General features: G+C 41.9%; 1 protein-coding gene across 5 annotated transcripts in view; it reads right to left on the bottom strand.

Annotated features, from left to right (window-relative positions):
- The window catches only part of MYRIP (myosin VIIA and Rab interacting protein), a 314,404-nt gene that overhangs the window by 146,140 nt on the left and 154,278 nt on the right, over nucleotides 1–13,986 (bottom strand). For 4 of the 5 annotated variants that reach the window (XM_053263239.1, XM_053263240.1, XM_053263241.1 and 1 more), the window contains exon 3: nucleotides 12,447–12,668. The exons of the other annotated variant lie outside the window; for it this stretch is intronic. In XM_053263239.1, the coding sequence (XP_053119214.1) occupies nucleotides 12,447–12,668 (222 nt within the window). The remainder of the gene's footprint in view (nucleotides 1–12,446; nucleotides 12,669–13,986) is intronic. 5 annotated transcript variants of the gene reach the window in all.

Genomic DNA, 13,986 nt, shown 5'->3' with positions numbered 1-13,986 from the left:
TACTAGGCTGCAATTCTTTTGTTTAAGTGTATCAACCATCCATAGCACAATGGTCATGTTCTCATTTCAATTTGCAACTATAAGTCTTCTGTGCTACCTGCTGTTTGTGGCTTTGCTTTTGGTTTTGTCATTGTCACCCAAAGGCATCTAACTTCTGCATGTGCACATAGAGAATTGCTCTCTTTCACAGGGCAATCTTGAGTGTGTGTGTGTGTGTGTGTGTGTGTGTGTACTTGTGCATGCTTTATCTCCTTTTTCCTGGGAGATTCTTTGGAGTGCCTCCCTGAGTAGCAGAGCCCAGCCACCGGTAAGCATGCTGCCTTCCCACACGACCCCCACATACAGGATCAGGGTCCAAGTCTATAATAGCCATACTTGCCCATCAGCCACACACAAGCCATGCAATGAGAAATGAGTGGATGCCAAAGCCTTTCATTACCATGAAGCAACTCAAGAGTTTATGTTGGCTCTTTGACTGTCTGAGCCTGCTCTTTTAAGTGATGGATGTGGGTTGCTACTTGATTTGATGCTTGCTACTTTTCATTAGCAAACGGTAGGTCAGTTTTCCTCATGTTGTATTTTTGTGCACTTGACAAAATAGTCTATAAATTAGTTTGCCTATTCAAATGATTAATGACATTAAACTCATACATGAAGGCAATTTAGATGTGGGAATAATATGTTGGGTGAATGGAAGATGCTTAACATTTCCTCTCCTACAAATGCCTCACTCAAATGTCCCTGCTGCTACCTAGGTAAACATACCTATTTTCCCAGGCCTTCAACTGATACCAAATTTTTAAATTTTAATGTGTTTTTATCTATTATGATTTTTATCTTTTTATGAATTTTAAATGTTTTATATTTTATATTATGTTTTAATTCTGTACATTGCCTAGAGATTTTGAAATTGGGCAGTATATCAATTCAGTCAATCAATCAATTAATCAATAAACAGACAGACAGAAAGACAGACAGACTTTTAAAAGTGATAGCTTCTTATTTTTAGCACAATAGCCTTTATTCATCCCAGCACACTGGGATGAATCAGTGGATATCCCTTAGGTTTACAACAAAATAAAAACAAACAATTAAAATCCAAACTAAATCAATTAAACAGTTAAAATCATTTAAACATTAAAATAATTTAAAAGCAATGTTAAAATTTAAAACCATAGATCTAATTAAAAGCCTGGGTGAATATATGTGTCTTCAGTGTCTTTTTAAAAGTTGCCAGAGATGGGGACTTCCATTCCCTTTTGCAAAAGGGAACCACTTTCTCTTTTCATTTACCATGTAAATCACTTTGAGAACTTAACTGTTGAAAAGCAGAATAATAATGATGATACTTATTAATTATTATTATTATATTCTTCCTCCAGCTATGCTTCATGACTTGTAGGACAGCCAGGCCGGTGGGGGGGGGGGGGGCGGAGACGGATGGGGAACCATTAGCTGATGGAAATTGGTGTGCGTGGGAAACACTAAGCACACTCTCCTCCTGCCCACCAATTGGGGCAGAAATGTGTCCCTTGTCACATGGGCCTTTGGGAGAAAGCGTATTGGTTGATGGGGACTAGGGAGGGTAGGAAAAGGAGCTGGCATGCTATTCTCTTCACAGGAGCCTTTGGGAGAAAGCCCGTTGACTGATAGGAGACAGAAGAGTATGGAAGAAAGAGCTGCCACTTGAGTTTCTTGACCAAGTTGGAAGTCTCAATGATGTGAAATTTCCATTGACACCACTCAGACATCTAAATAGACACCAAGATGCAAGTTATCAAAATGGAACAGCCTTATGGTGGTATGGGTGATCTGTGACATAAGTAGTGATGTCTTCCTGAGCTATTTTTACCATTGGTTAAAATCTAGTTTTGTTGTTGTTTTTAAGACAGTGAGTGTTCTCTCACTGTGCTCCCCAAATGCAGGATTTCCTACTCAGGTAGCAGAAACCATATAACAAGCACCAACAAGGCTACCTGTTCCCCTATAGCAAAGTCTTGCCAGTAATGTACATTTTGCTTTATTTATATTAATACCAGCCAGCTAGATATAATTTATTAATATAAATTAATTCTTAATTATTTATTAATATAAATAAATATATTACATATATTTTTATCTTGAGGAATTTGTGATATCCCTCTTCATCAATGAAGTTCATATCTTTCCTGATCGTTCTTTTACAGAGGTTAAACTAAATTGTATTATAGCCATGAGGCACAAGTCCATCACAAATGGACTTGAAATGTAACTGAATTACAAACCACAGGACCCCAGTAGAGCAGTAACAGAACAGTTAAAACTGATCTCCTGTGTCAAAAATAATAGCACCTTTATGGAGTCCTTATAGATTTTCCTTTTAAAATCAAACTCATCTAGACAATTTCTTGCTGAACTGATCAATAACCACTGAGTTAGTTTATGCAATTGTATAAAGAGTTAGATGACAATTCTACTTGCATTAAGGATAGTATTGGGGGTGACAGGGTGGTGGTTCAGTTATAAATTTCCACATGTCTAAAAGAAGAGTAAATGTTGCTTATTTCTCAGTACTTTATTTACGAAACCTTTTCAATCACATACTTCCAAATCAATTCTACTTGTTTGGCAACCTATTTGGCATTATCAAAGCTGACTATGAGAAGATTAGAACTAATGTTCAATATGTTTATCAAATTTGTCTCTAATTTTATTTTGGTAAAAATCAGAAGCAACTCTAGCTAACAAATAAAAAGCAATAAGAATTTGTAAAAACTAGCTTCATGTTTAAGGTCAACTGGAATAGAACTAATTTTTAAGTTACATATGCAAGTGCTCTTTTACATGTTGATTAGAGAAGCCTAATCTTCAGCAGCTGATTACTTCATTGATTAAGCACTTAAAATAACATTTGAGAAGGTAATCAAGGAAAGGTAACCATTTCAAACAAATAATTATTTAATCTATACAAATGTAATTCCAAAAAAGAAAAAGATAGAACAACTATGGATCACAACAGACTGAATATCCCTCGTGTGAACAATACGTATCCCATCTGAAAGGGAAAAAAGGCCTCTTCCTTCTCATAAAAGATCTGTAAATCTCTTTGCTTTGCAATACCAGAAAACTACAACATATAGCATTTAAAGAGAAATTCTGAATTGTTCAAATATTCTTTCAGAGTTTTATATATGTTCAAATATACTTTCAGAGTTTTATAAGACACAATAAAGATGGATAATAGCAATACTCGAGCAGAGGACAATACTCACATTACTTTTGCCTCCTTTTGTAAGGAGTGAAAAATCAGTGGGACTTTATTTGCTATCATTCATACAACTTCTACAATTTCACACAAATTAATTTGGGCTGAATTAGCAGAGGCATAGTGTCCAGTTCACAAGAAGTAGTAGTTCCATTTTATTCTGCACTGGGCAGACCTCTTTTGGAATATTGTATCCAGTTCTGGGTACCACATTTTAAGAAGGACATTGATAAACTGGAACAGGTTCAGGGGAAGGCAACAAAGAAGGTGAGGGGTTTGGAAACCAAGTCCTGTGAGGAACAGTTAGGAGCTAGGTATGTTTAGCCTGGGGAAGAGAAGACTAAGAGGATATATGGCAGTCATCTCCAAATACAGTATCTGAGGGACTGTCATATAGGAGGAGGAATGGATTTGTTCTCTGTTACTCCTGAGGGCAAGATTAGAACTAATTGGATTAGTTTTCAAGGGAGCAGACTTAGGTTAGACAGTAGAAGACATTTCTTAATAGTATGAAAAATCTGCCTTCCTTGTGCAGTGCTGAGCATTCCTTCTCCAAAGGTTTTCAAAAAGAGAGTGGGTGGCCATCTGTCAGGGATGGTCTAGCAATTTCCTGCACTGAGCAAGGGGTTGGACTCAGTGGTGCACCTAGTCAATTTTGTAGCCTGGACCTAGAAGGCTACAGAGGGGCCCCCTCCAGCGGCCCTCCACACACACACAAAAGGCTAATAGCTTTTTGGCCCATTTGCCTGCTGATCTTCCCTGTTCTGCATGCCTGGGGGACTAGCCAAGTAAGCCTGCCTGTGACCACCGGGTTGCTCACGCATGTACAGTGCAATGGTGCAAGCATTGCAAGTGTGTGATGTCATATATTGGTGATGCTCGCAAGTTGCTCAAGGGTCACAAATACATGACATCATGCACTTGTGATGCTCACACCATTGCACTGTGCAGGTGTGAGCAGCCCAGGGGCTGCAGGCAGGCTCACTCGGCTCTCAGCCCCCCCCCCCCACTGCGCCGTATAGGAAATCAGCAGGCCGCGATGGGCAGGCCCAGTGGGCACAGCGGGCAAGCAAGGCAGGTGTGGTGGGCGGAGGCCCCCTGGAGCAATTTGGTGAGCCCCCCAGAGGCCTCACCTGGTGCTGAGGACTAGACTTCATTCCTGAAGTCCGATCCTAAGAGTGCCACTGGTTACATTATAAGACCTTCAAGGTCCCTTCCAGCTCTAGAATGCTATTAAACTAACCTGAATTCCTTCTTTTCAAAATGAAATCAGAAACATATCCCAGAAATCACATTCATGTAAACAACAAGGCTGTATGGGGTCGCGGGGGGTGGGGTCGCTGCCCTTATCCGAGAAGATTATTCTTATAGTGAACGCCCCGCCCCCGAGATCCCAGGAGTTGACTGTGTGGGTTTAAAGTGGGACATTGCTGAGAGTCTAGCTATCTGGTTGGTCTACCGACCACCTAATGCACCGCCAGAGGCTTTGTACAGTCTGATGGAGGCAGTAGCGGGGTGGGCTCTGAAGTACCCGAGGCTTTTAGTTCTTGGTGATTTCAATGTTCATGTTGATGACCCGGTCTCTACTCAGGCACAGGAGTTAGTGTCAGCTATGGCGTCTTTGGGACTCTCGCAATTTGTTACGGGTCCTACTCATCGATTGGGTCACACCTTGGATCTGGTTTTTGGGACGGGGTTAGAGGTGTGTCCGTTTTCAACTGAGAGGGTGCCATGGTCAGACCATTATATCTTGAAGGCACGGTTGGGGGTCACACCACTGCCCTGTTCAGAGGGAAGGCAGGTCTATGTTCGACCGAGGAGATTAATGGACCCGTTGAAATTGCAGCACCCCTTGATGATTCATTGGATGCCCTAGTTGCCGACTGGAATAGCTGGCTTTCTGAAGCAATTGATATGATTACACCATGGCGTCTTTTGAGATGTCCCCGGAACCCAGCTCTGTGGTATACCCCGGAGTTGAGGGAGATGAAACAGCATCTCAGACAATCAGAGCGGGGCTGGAAGAGAACCCAGGACGAAGCGATGAGAACATCTTATAGATCATTTATGAGGTCCTATGAGGTAGTGGTGAGGGACATGAAGAAAGAGTTTTTTGGGGCCGCCATCGCATCCGCAAGCTCACAGCTGACTAAAGTATTTGAGATAGTTCGATCTCTGACAAATTTCTCTGGGACAGATCATGAAGTTAGAGAATTGGGCATTGGCTGTGAGGTTTTTAAGGGCTTTTTTGAGGAGAAAATCTTGTTGCTCCGCCAAGACCTCCCACTTACTTCTGATGCAATTGAGGAATTGGAGGCTCCATGGTCGTCTACCGGGTCAATTTGGAAGAATTTTAATCAACCTTTGGAGGCCGATGTTGAAAACATTTTGACGGCTATAAGGCCTACCACATGTTCCCTAGATCTGTGCCCCTCCTGGCTGGTGAAGGCTGCCCGGGAGGGGTTGCAGACCTCCCTTGTGAATATTATCAATCTTTCCCTGGAGACAGGGATTTTCCCAGGAGAGCTGAAGGAGGCATTGGTTAGGCTACTTTTGAAGAAGCCATCATTGGATGCCTTAGAGCCAGCTAACTACTGCCCGGTATCAAATTTGCCTTTTTAAGGTAAAGTGATAGAGCAAGCAGTAGCAGTACAGCTTCAGACATTTTTGGAGGATGCAGCAGTTCCCAGTCCCTTTCAGCCTGGGTTTCGGCCTGGGCATGGGGTTGAAACTGTCCTTGTTGCCCTGGCTGATGATCTCCGTTGCCAGCTTGATAAGGGAGGGTCGGCGCTGCTGTTGTTAGATCTCACAGCAGCATTCGATACTGTGGACCATGATATTCTGATCCACCGTGTAGCTGATGTTGGGATTTGAGGCATGGCCTTGTTGTGGCTGTGTTCCTTCCTACAAGGCTGGGGTTATAGAGTAGCTATGGGCAATGAGAGGTCTTCACATCATGTATTAACATGTGGCATCCCTCAGGGGGCTATTCTCTCACCCTTGCTGTTCAATATTTATATGTGGCCTTTAGCAAAGCTGGTGAGGAGTTTTGGGCCAGGGTGCCGTCAATATGCGGATGACACTCAGCTTTTTCTGCTGATGGATGGCAGGGCCGAGGACACCATAGCTCAGCTGACCAGGTGCTTGGAGGCGGTTGTAGACTGGCTGAAGCAAAGTCGTCTGTGGCTTAATCCAGATAAGACTGCAGTTCTGTGGCTGGGCCCGAAGAGGTCAAGGGAGAGTTTCCAATTACCGACCCTCAATAGTGCTTAATACTTCAGCCTACAGTAAAGAATCTGAGTGTGATTCTTGATGCCTCTTTGAATATGGAGGCTCAGATCATGGAGGTCTCTCGAAAGGCCTTTTTCAGTTACGCCAAATACGGCGGCTAGTCCCTTATCTGTCTCCTCTGGATTTGGCCACTGTGATCCATGTGACGGTCACTTCTAGGTTAGATTATTGCAACTCACTTTATGTGGGGTTGCCATTGTGCCTAACTTGGAGATTGCAACTGGTGCAGAATGCAGTGGCCAAGGTCCTTATTAAGGCGCATTGGCGAGCACATGTGACACCTTTGCTCGTTCAACTGTACTGGTTGCCAGTTGAGTCCCAGGTTAGCTTTAAGATATTAACTTTAACATTTAAAGCCCTACACGATATGGGCCCTCCATACCTCCAGGACCGCCTTGTTCGATATGTCCCTCGCCGGGTCCTGAGATCGGCCACAAGTAATACCTTGATGATCCTGGGCCCTAGGGATGCTAAACTGCAATCAACAAGAGCCAGGGCCTTCTCAGTGGTGGCCCCAGCTCTATGGAATGGTCCCCCGGATAATATCAGAGCTCTCCATGATTTGTTGGCTCTCCGTAAGGCATGCAAGATGGAAATGTTCCATCGGGTGTTCGGTCGCTGAGATAGCTGGTCATAGAGTGATCCGGTAATCTATAGTTATTATGTCTTGTAATGAGTACTGTATGCCGTTGTGGTTATGATATTATGTATGTTGTATTTTATAAAACTGTGTTGCTTTGTATGTTATTGTTTGTAAGCCGCCCTGAGTCATAGGAACATAGGAAACTGCCACATACTGATTCAGACCATTGGTCTGTCTAGCTCAGTATTGTCTTCACAGACTGGCAGTGGCTTCTCCAAGGTTGCAGGCAGGAATCTCTCTCAGCCCTATCTTGGAGAAGCCAGGGAAGGAACTTGAAACCTTCTGCTCTTCTCAGAGCAGCTTCATCCCCTGAGGGGAATATCTTGCAGTGCTCACACATCATGTCTCCCATTCATATGCAACCAGGGCAGACCCTGCTTAGCTATGGGGACAAGTCATGCTTGCTACCACAAGACCAGCTCTCCTCTCCCATGTCCTATGGGAGTAGGGTGACATAAATCTAAATAAATAAATAAATAATAAAGTAGGTTGAAACAGAGGTTGGGTGATGGATAGAACTGGAAGTAGCTCCAACAGGGCATGAGATTACTTGGATCTTCAGTGCCACACTTGTGCAGTAGCCTGCCCCTACCCCACCTCTGCCATCACTGATACATGTCTAATATGCATGTGTGTGCACACAAAGAATGAAGATTTTAAAATGAAGTAGGAAAAGTCCAATGTATGTCCTGGCAACCAGACAGAACATAAACAAAATTAAGCATGCCATTGTTTTTTGCTTGGCTAGCTGGCAACCCTAATAAGGATAGGTTTTTAAATAAATAAATAAATAAATAAATAAATAAATAAATAAATAAATAAATAAGGTCTGCTTAGAGTTCATTGTGGTCAGGATTTTATATGTTTATTTCAACAGTTCTAATGGGCAAGACCTGTATTTTGACTTGGGTTGCTGGAACAGATTATTCTGTAAGAATATATCATCAGGATGCTCCTGTAGTTCTAATACCTTTTATCTGGATCAGCAGCAAAAATGAAAGAAGAAACAAACTTCATTTTAAGAAAATAACATTCTGGACAGAGCTTGATAAATTTCTCTAAGTTAGTCTAATGGACCACTATTATGATGGTTAATCCTGAGACTTCTGATGTGTGATAGATTAATATTTGTCCTACAGTTGAAAACATGAGAATTTGTAATGTGATTAAGAAACAAAACTGTGATATACAAGAGTCTCATATATTCTATCATGATATAGAATACAGTCATTTTACAGCACTGTGCCCGCTACATTCTGTGGAAATAAAACACAAGCATCACACTGATAACATTTGGAACATAGAGAGAATTCTTTTGCATTTAAAGGTCCTTTGGCTAGAGTTGAATCAAATAAATCTTGTCAACTTGTCAGATACATCAGTTTAATTTAATACGCCTGACAAGTTTGGATCTGAATACAAGAATATTTTGAATGTTTGCACATTTGGGAAGAAAGATCAAATGTCAGTTTAAACCAGTTAAAAAAAAAAAGATAAAAGATAAAGCAAAGTGAGAAAGACACTAAAATAAGATGAGAAATTGCTTACTCAGTGTTATGCAATATATTTACACAATTTGCACACAGTGTCTGAGCAATTGTATATTTAAGGTACTTGGTTCTTTCCAGTTTATATAATGTAGGGAGAAGCAAGGATTTCAAAGGTAATAGAATATCCACTAAGGGGAATAACTATTTGAATATAGTCATGAAATTAAAATCATCTTGTTCTACTTACAGTACATTGTCTTTAGTAAACAGTAAAAAAACAGAACTGTTTTTCCCCCCCAACAAAAAGAGGGTGTCCTTCATGGACTATCTTAACTGAACTGTAGAAACATTTAGGATTGCATATGGCAACACATATAGGGATGGAAGAAGATGAAAGATGCATTTTGTGAATACCTGACTTAGAACTCATTCACATGCTGATTGCTAACTGTTAATGTGTTGCATGGTATCCCTCACTTGTAAAGATGTAGCCCACACATACATTTCTGGAACCTGGTGTCTGCAAAGGTGGCAGGGCTTCAAATTTCAACCCCTTCTCCCACACCAGGATATGTACGCCACTCAGAAAAGGGTAGCTGACACACAGAGCAAGAATGCACCAGTGCAGTAAGAGAGCAGCCTAGCAGAACTTCCCAACTTACTGCACCAATGCAGAGGGGAAGTGGCAATTTTTGACACCCTCCCATTTCCAAAGAAGCCCTCTGTAAGACCAGAAAATACGTTCCTAAGGGTTGTGCAGCCCTCAGGGACATATTGGGGGGAGGGAGCACAGAGGGCTCCTTGGAGAAGGGGAGAGCATCACAAATTGCAGCTCTCCTGTTGCAATGGTGCAGTCAGTTGGGAAGTTCTGCTAGCCTGTGTTCTCACTGCACGAAAACATCCTTGCTCTGTATGTCAGCCAATGTGTTTAATCATGGGCAGAGTACCATGGCCTCTCTACTGAGAAAAAACCCCTCATCCCTACACATCCATGCATAGAAGGAATAGCTTCTGTTTGAGAGGGAATGAGCATGACCTCCAAATAAAGTTAAGCTACAGCACTTCTCAAAAACCATGGAAGAATTTCCTAAGTGGAACTGTCTGCCTTGTATAGTGGTGGACTGTCCTTCACTGGAGGTTTTCATATGGAGGCTGGGCAGATGTCCATCAGGAAAGCTGTAGTAGTTTCTTGCATTGAGCAGGGAATGCTAGAAGACCACCATGTTCCTTTCCAACTCTAAAATTCCATGATTATATGAGAATGTGATGATGGAGAGGGGTTGACTAAAATAGTACATAAGCCTTCTATCCCTACATATTTGTAAGCTGTCACTAAAGAAAACTATACTTTAGTGTGGCATTGGTAAAATGTAGAAGTAAACAATATGACATTGTGCTGCCCATTGCATGTTATGGTTTCTTTGCTCATATGGATTAACTTATTTCGATATACCTAAATAGATACTAAACATTAACACACATAGCATTCAAACAACAAGCAGCAGCAGCAAATGTTGGTAGTGTTGGAGCTAGGGCCCTGGCAGCACCAGCTCTCAGCTGCAATGTCTCATAGTAACCACTGGGGAGGGGGTTAGGCTCATGGATAAAAGTGCTGGACTCCTCTCTTCTTTGTTCTTCCAGTGTTAGTCTCCATTTTGTCTCTCCAGAGATGGATGTTTGTTTTGTTCTCTCTCTTCAGCCATGAGCTGCAGCTGAAATTAAGCTGCAGGCCTTTTCACATTCATTTGTAACTTTTTCTTTAACTAAATCTGTGTAGTTCTTCAATACGAAAGAACTTTCTCAAGACCTCTTGCTTTGCTGCTTTCTCAACAAACTGGTTTTGCTTTGCTGTTTGGGGACTCAACTGCCATTCTTCCCCTACAAAGGGTTATGAGGCCCAGAAGCCAGTAAATAAATGAGAAACGCCTACAGAGATAAATAGAAAGCAAAGAGAAAAGCTTTGAAAATGGAGACAGCACAAGGATTCCAGATGATTGAAAAGTTGTAAGGTCCTGAGTACAAGCTCTAGTCTTTCACGATAGAGATGTTCCTCAAGGGCCATGGACTTGGCAGTCTTCTGCACACCCAGTGTCCTGCAGATGCAGGAAAGGAGCAGAAAGAATGGGACAAAGCAGATGAAAAGGCATCAGGAATGATTTGCTGGCAGTGAGTGTCCCAATCTTAGTGCATCTAAGAGACAAAGAAAATGCAAAGGATATGTGGGAAACTCTGAAGGGATTTTATTTAAAAAAGTCTGTGTTTTCCAAAGTGCATCTAGTAAGAAAACTGATCAATAAAAGACTTAGAGAAGGAGAAAGTCTGTCCAAGCACATAAATGAATTGTATAAATATCTAGGCAACTGCAGGGCCAAGAGGTAATCTATTACCTCCAAAATGGCTGTCGCGACTGGGGGGAAAGCCCAAATGGGCTGAAGAATTGATGAATAGGCCGGTTTTGGACTAAAGCCTCCTCCAACAACTCCCCCAGAGGGGGTAAGTGACTTTTTAAAAAAATAGTATTAAAAAATCCATGAATCCTCAAACAGTTGGGGTGTGTTTGGTCCGGGGTCAGACCAAACAGGGGATGGTTCGGTTTGACCTCAGACCGTTGAACCAAACCGGCTCAACATCAAACCTGTTCGACATCGAGCCGGTTTGCACATCCCTATAGGAAAGCAAGCACACCCAGCAAAGATGACTGGACTGAGGTAAAGAGACTAGGCAAGTAGCTAAAAGGGACAATCCATGCTAGTAGTGGATCCAAATTAGTAGGTTATATGGATGAGACTGGGCTGAGGATCAAACAGACCAGAAGTCAACAAGTGGTTATGTATTGTTTTATGGTGGTGGAGCAGCCAGTTGGCATAGCTGCCAGCAATCAATATTTGCTCTCTCATCTACTGAGGCAGAACATGTATCTGCTACTCAAGCCATTGTCCAGGGATCATTTCAAAACCTTGAGAAATAAGTTGGGACTTATATACAGCAATACCAGCTGATGAGGAGTAGTGTTGGAGCTAGGACCCTGGCAGCATCAGCTCTCAGCTGCAATGTCTCATAGTGACCATTGGGGTTTTTTTTAGCATAATGGATAAAAGTGCTCGACTCCTCCCCTCTTTGTTCTTCCAGTGTTAGTCTCCATTTTGTCTCTCCAGAGATGTCTGTTTGTTTTGGTCTCTCTCTTCAGCCATGAGCTACAGCTGAAATTAAGCTGCAGGCTTTTTCACATTCATTTGCAACCTTTTTTTTAAATACATCCCTGAAGTTCTTCAATACTAAAGAACTGTCCCAAGACCTCTTGCTTTGCTGCTTTCTCTCCAAACTGGTTTTGCTTTGCTGTTTGGGGACTGAACTGCCATTCTTCCCCTAGGTAGTCTGTTCTCTAGCCCCAGTCCTTCATGATTCATGGATTTGTCTTTGACCACAGACGTACTTTCCCCATGGGATACAGTGGTTTTTGTCCCCTTGAAACCTTATGACTCTGATTGTCAATTCATCAAACCATCTTGAGAACCAAACCTGGTTAAAAAAAATAAAAAATAAACCACCACCAGCAAGAAAACATGCTTCAGGAACAGAGCAAGATCCACTGGAGAATTAATATGATTCTCAAGGACAGAAATGAAGTACAAGCCATATAGTAACATGCCATTTCCTTAGAGTACTGTAAATGTCATAATATTTCCCATCTCTTCAGTGTTAATGGCTTGCAGTAAAGAAAGAGGTCATGACAATGGCATCAGCTTCGTCACTTAATAACAGCACGATGTGCACTCACCTAGCTTGCTGGCACACATTGCAGAGCCAAGCTTTCTCCTTCCTCTGATAGGAGCTGCAGTTCTTGCAGATGTTGTATTTGCAATCTTGGCACTGCCGCTTGGTATTGATGAGAAAAGTAAAAGGGAAGCAACAACGCATGCAGCAGCGCTCATTAAACCTCTGCTGCTTGGAAAGGATGCTGCACTTGTTACCCTCTTCGTCCAGCTTCTGCTTCATTTCACTAGAAGCCCAGAAGAAAGAAACAAAAGGAAGACAGGGTCAAAACCATGCTTTATTCTCCATTCTCTGGACCAGCCCCCACTCCCAACTTTTATTAAAGGTTGATTTCTTCCTGGATTAAGGATAATGGAATAGTATCCCTTGGAAGGAACAAGTGATATCTATGTTGGGAGTTCTTCCAGATAAAGTGCTTGTTTGCACTTATTTCTGTGGGTTTCCCCTGCATATGCGGAAGATAAATGGAACGTCCACATGCATAAGTTCCTGCAGGTGTCTCTTTGGACTCATGTTGCTATTTCAGCTAGGGAACTGAATGTTGCCAGTTGGTTGTCTGTACCCACCCCTGTTGCTGTACCCAACCCTCACTGTTGCTGATTGTTTATTAATCACTAACTAAAATAGTTATCCCCCCCAGAACATTCCCCTTTAATGATCTTGCAGCAATCCTCTGCACATTTTTTCTTGGAGAAAGCTCCATTAAACATAGTGGGACATACTTTCAAGTAAACATGCACAGATTGTGCTGTTGATATCACCCATTTCCTCTTTTTAAAAGCGAATGTTAAACCGGCATTTGTGAACTTTTTTTATTAGTGAGGGGAGGGAGAATATGCGATGTAACATTATGACTGCTATTATTTTTTGCTTCAGCCTTAGCCTATAATGGGAAATATCTAAAATGCTTATAACTTGTTTGTTTCTTGTCAGAATGAGATGAAAATTGCAATCTTGCAAGGCCATTATACCATTCAGATTTCAGAATGCTAAGTATTGCCTGTTCCTTGGAAACCTGACCCTTATATTAAGGGCTGCAGATTCCCTGCAGAATATCTACACCCACCCCACCCAGTTTTGCTCACCCCTAATTCCAGGTTTTATGCTCAAAATTGGAGAGATTCTGGTAAGATAAACTAGGCATTGGGCGGCTGCATGTTTGTTTTAAATATAATTATCTCTACATTATGTATAAACCAGGATGGATGGACAGGTGGACTATTCTAAGAGAAAAAGGGTGTACTGGTGTCAGTAGCTAGGCCTCCTACTACTGTCCCTCAATATTATTTTTCCTCAGCTGGACTCTGATATAGAAGTGAACCAGGCTGGGCAAAAAAGAACCTGGGAGGAGAGACTTGGCATAAGAAGAATCCTCAACAGTGCACCCAATTTGCTCTTGGATCTCTACCCCTGCTTTATTGGGGCAGGCCCGATTTAAAGAGCCAGGTATCCCTTTGGGTTTTTAAAAAACCATTTATTTTCCAAAAACAGATATACAAATTTAATTAAAATAACACAAAAGAAAAGACCCCTTATACATAAGA

This window comes from Hemicordylus capensis, chromosome 6, assembly GCF_027244095.1.
Source record: "Hemicordylus capensis ecotype Gifberg chromosome 6, rHemCap1.1.pri, whole genome shotgun sequence".
Taxonomy (NCBI): Eukaryota; Metazoa; Chordata; class Lepidosauria; order Squamata; family Cordylidae; genus Hemicordylus; species Hemicordylus capensis.
The sequence above is the reverse complement of the archived record's forward strand: the minus strand, read 5'-3'. Positions and strand labels throughout refer to the sequence as shown.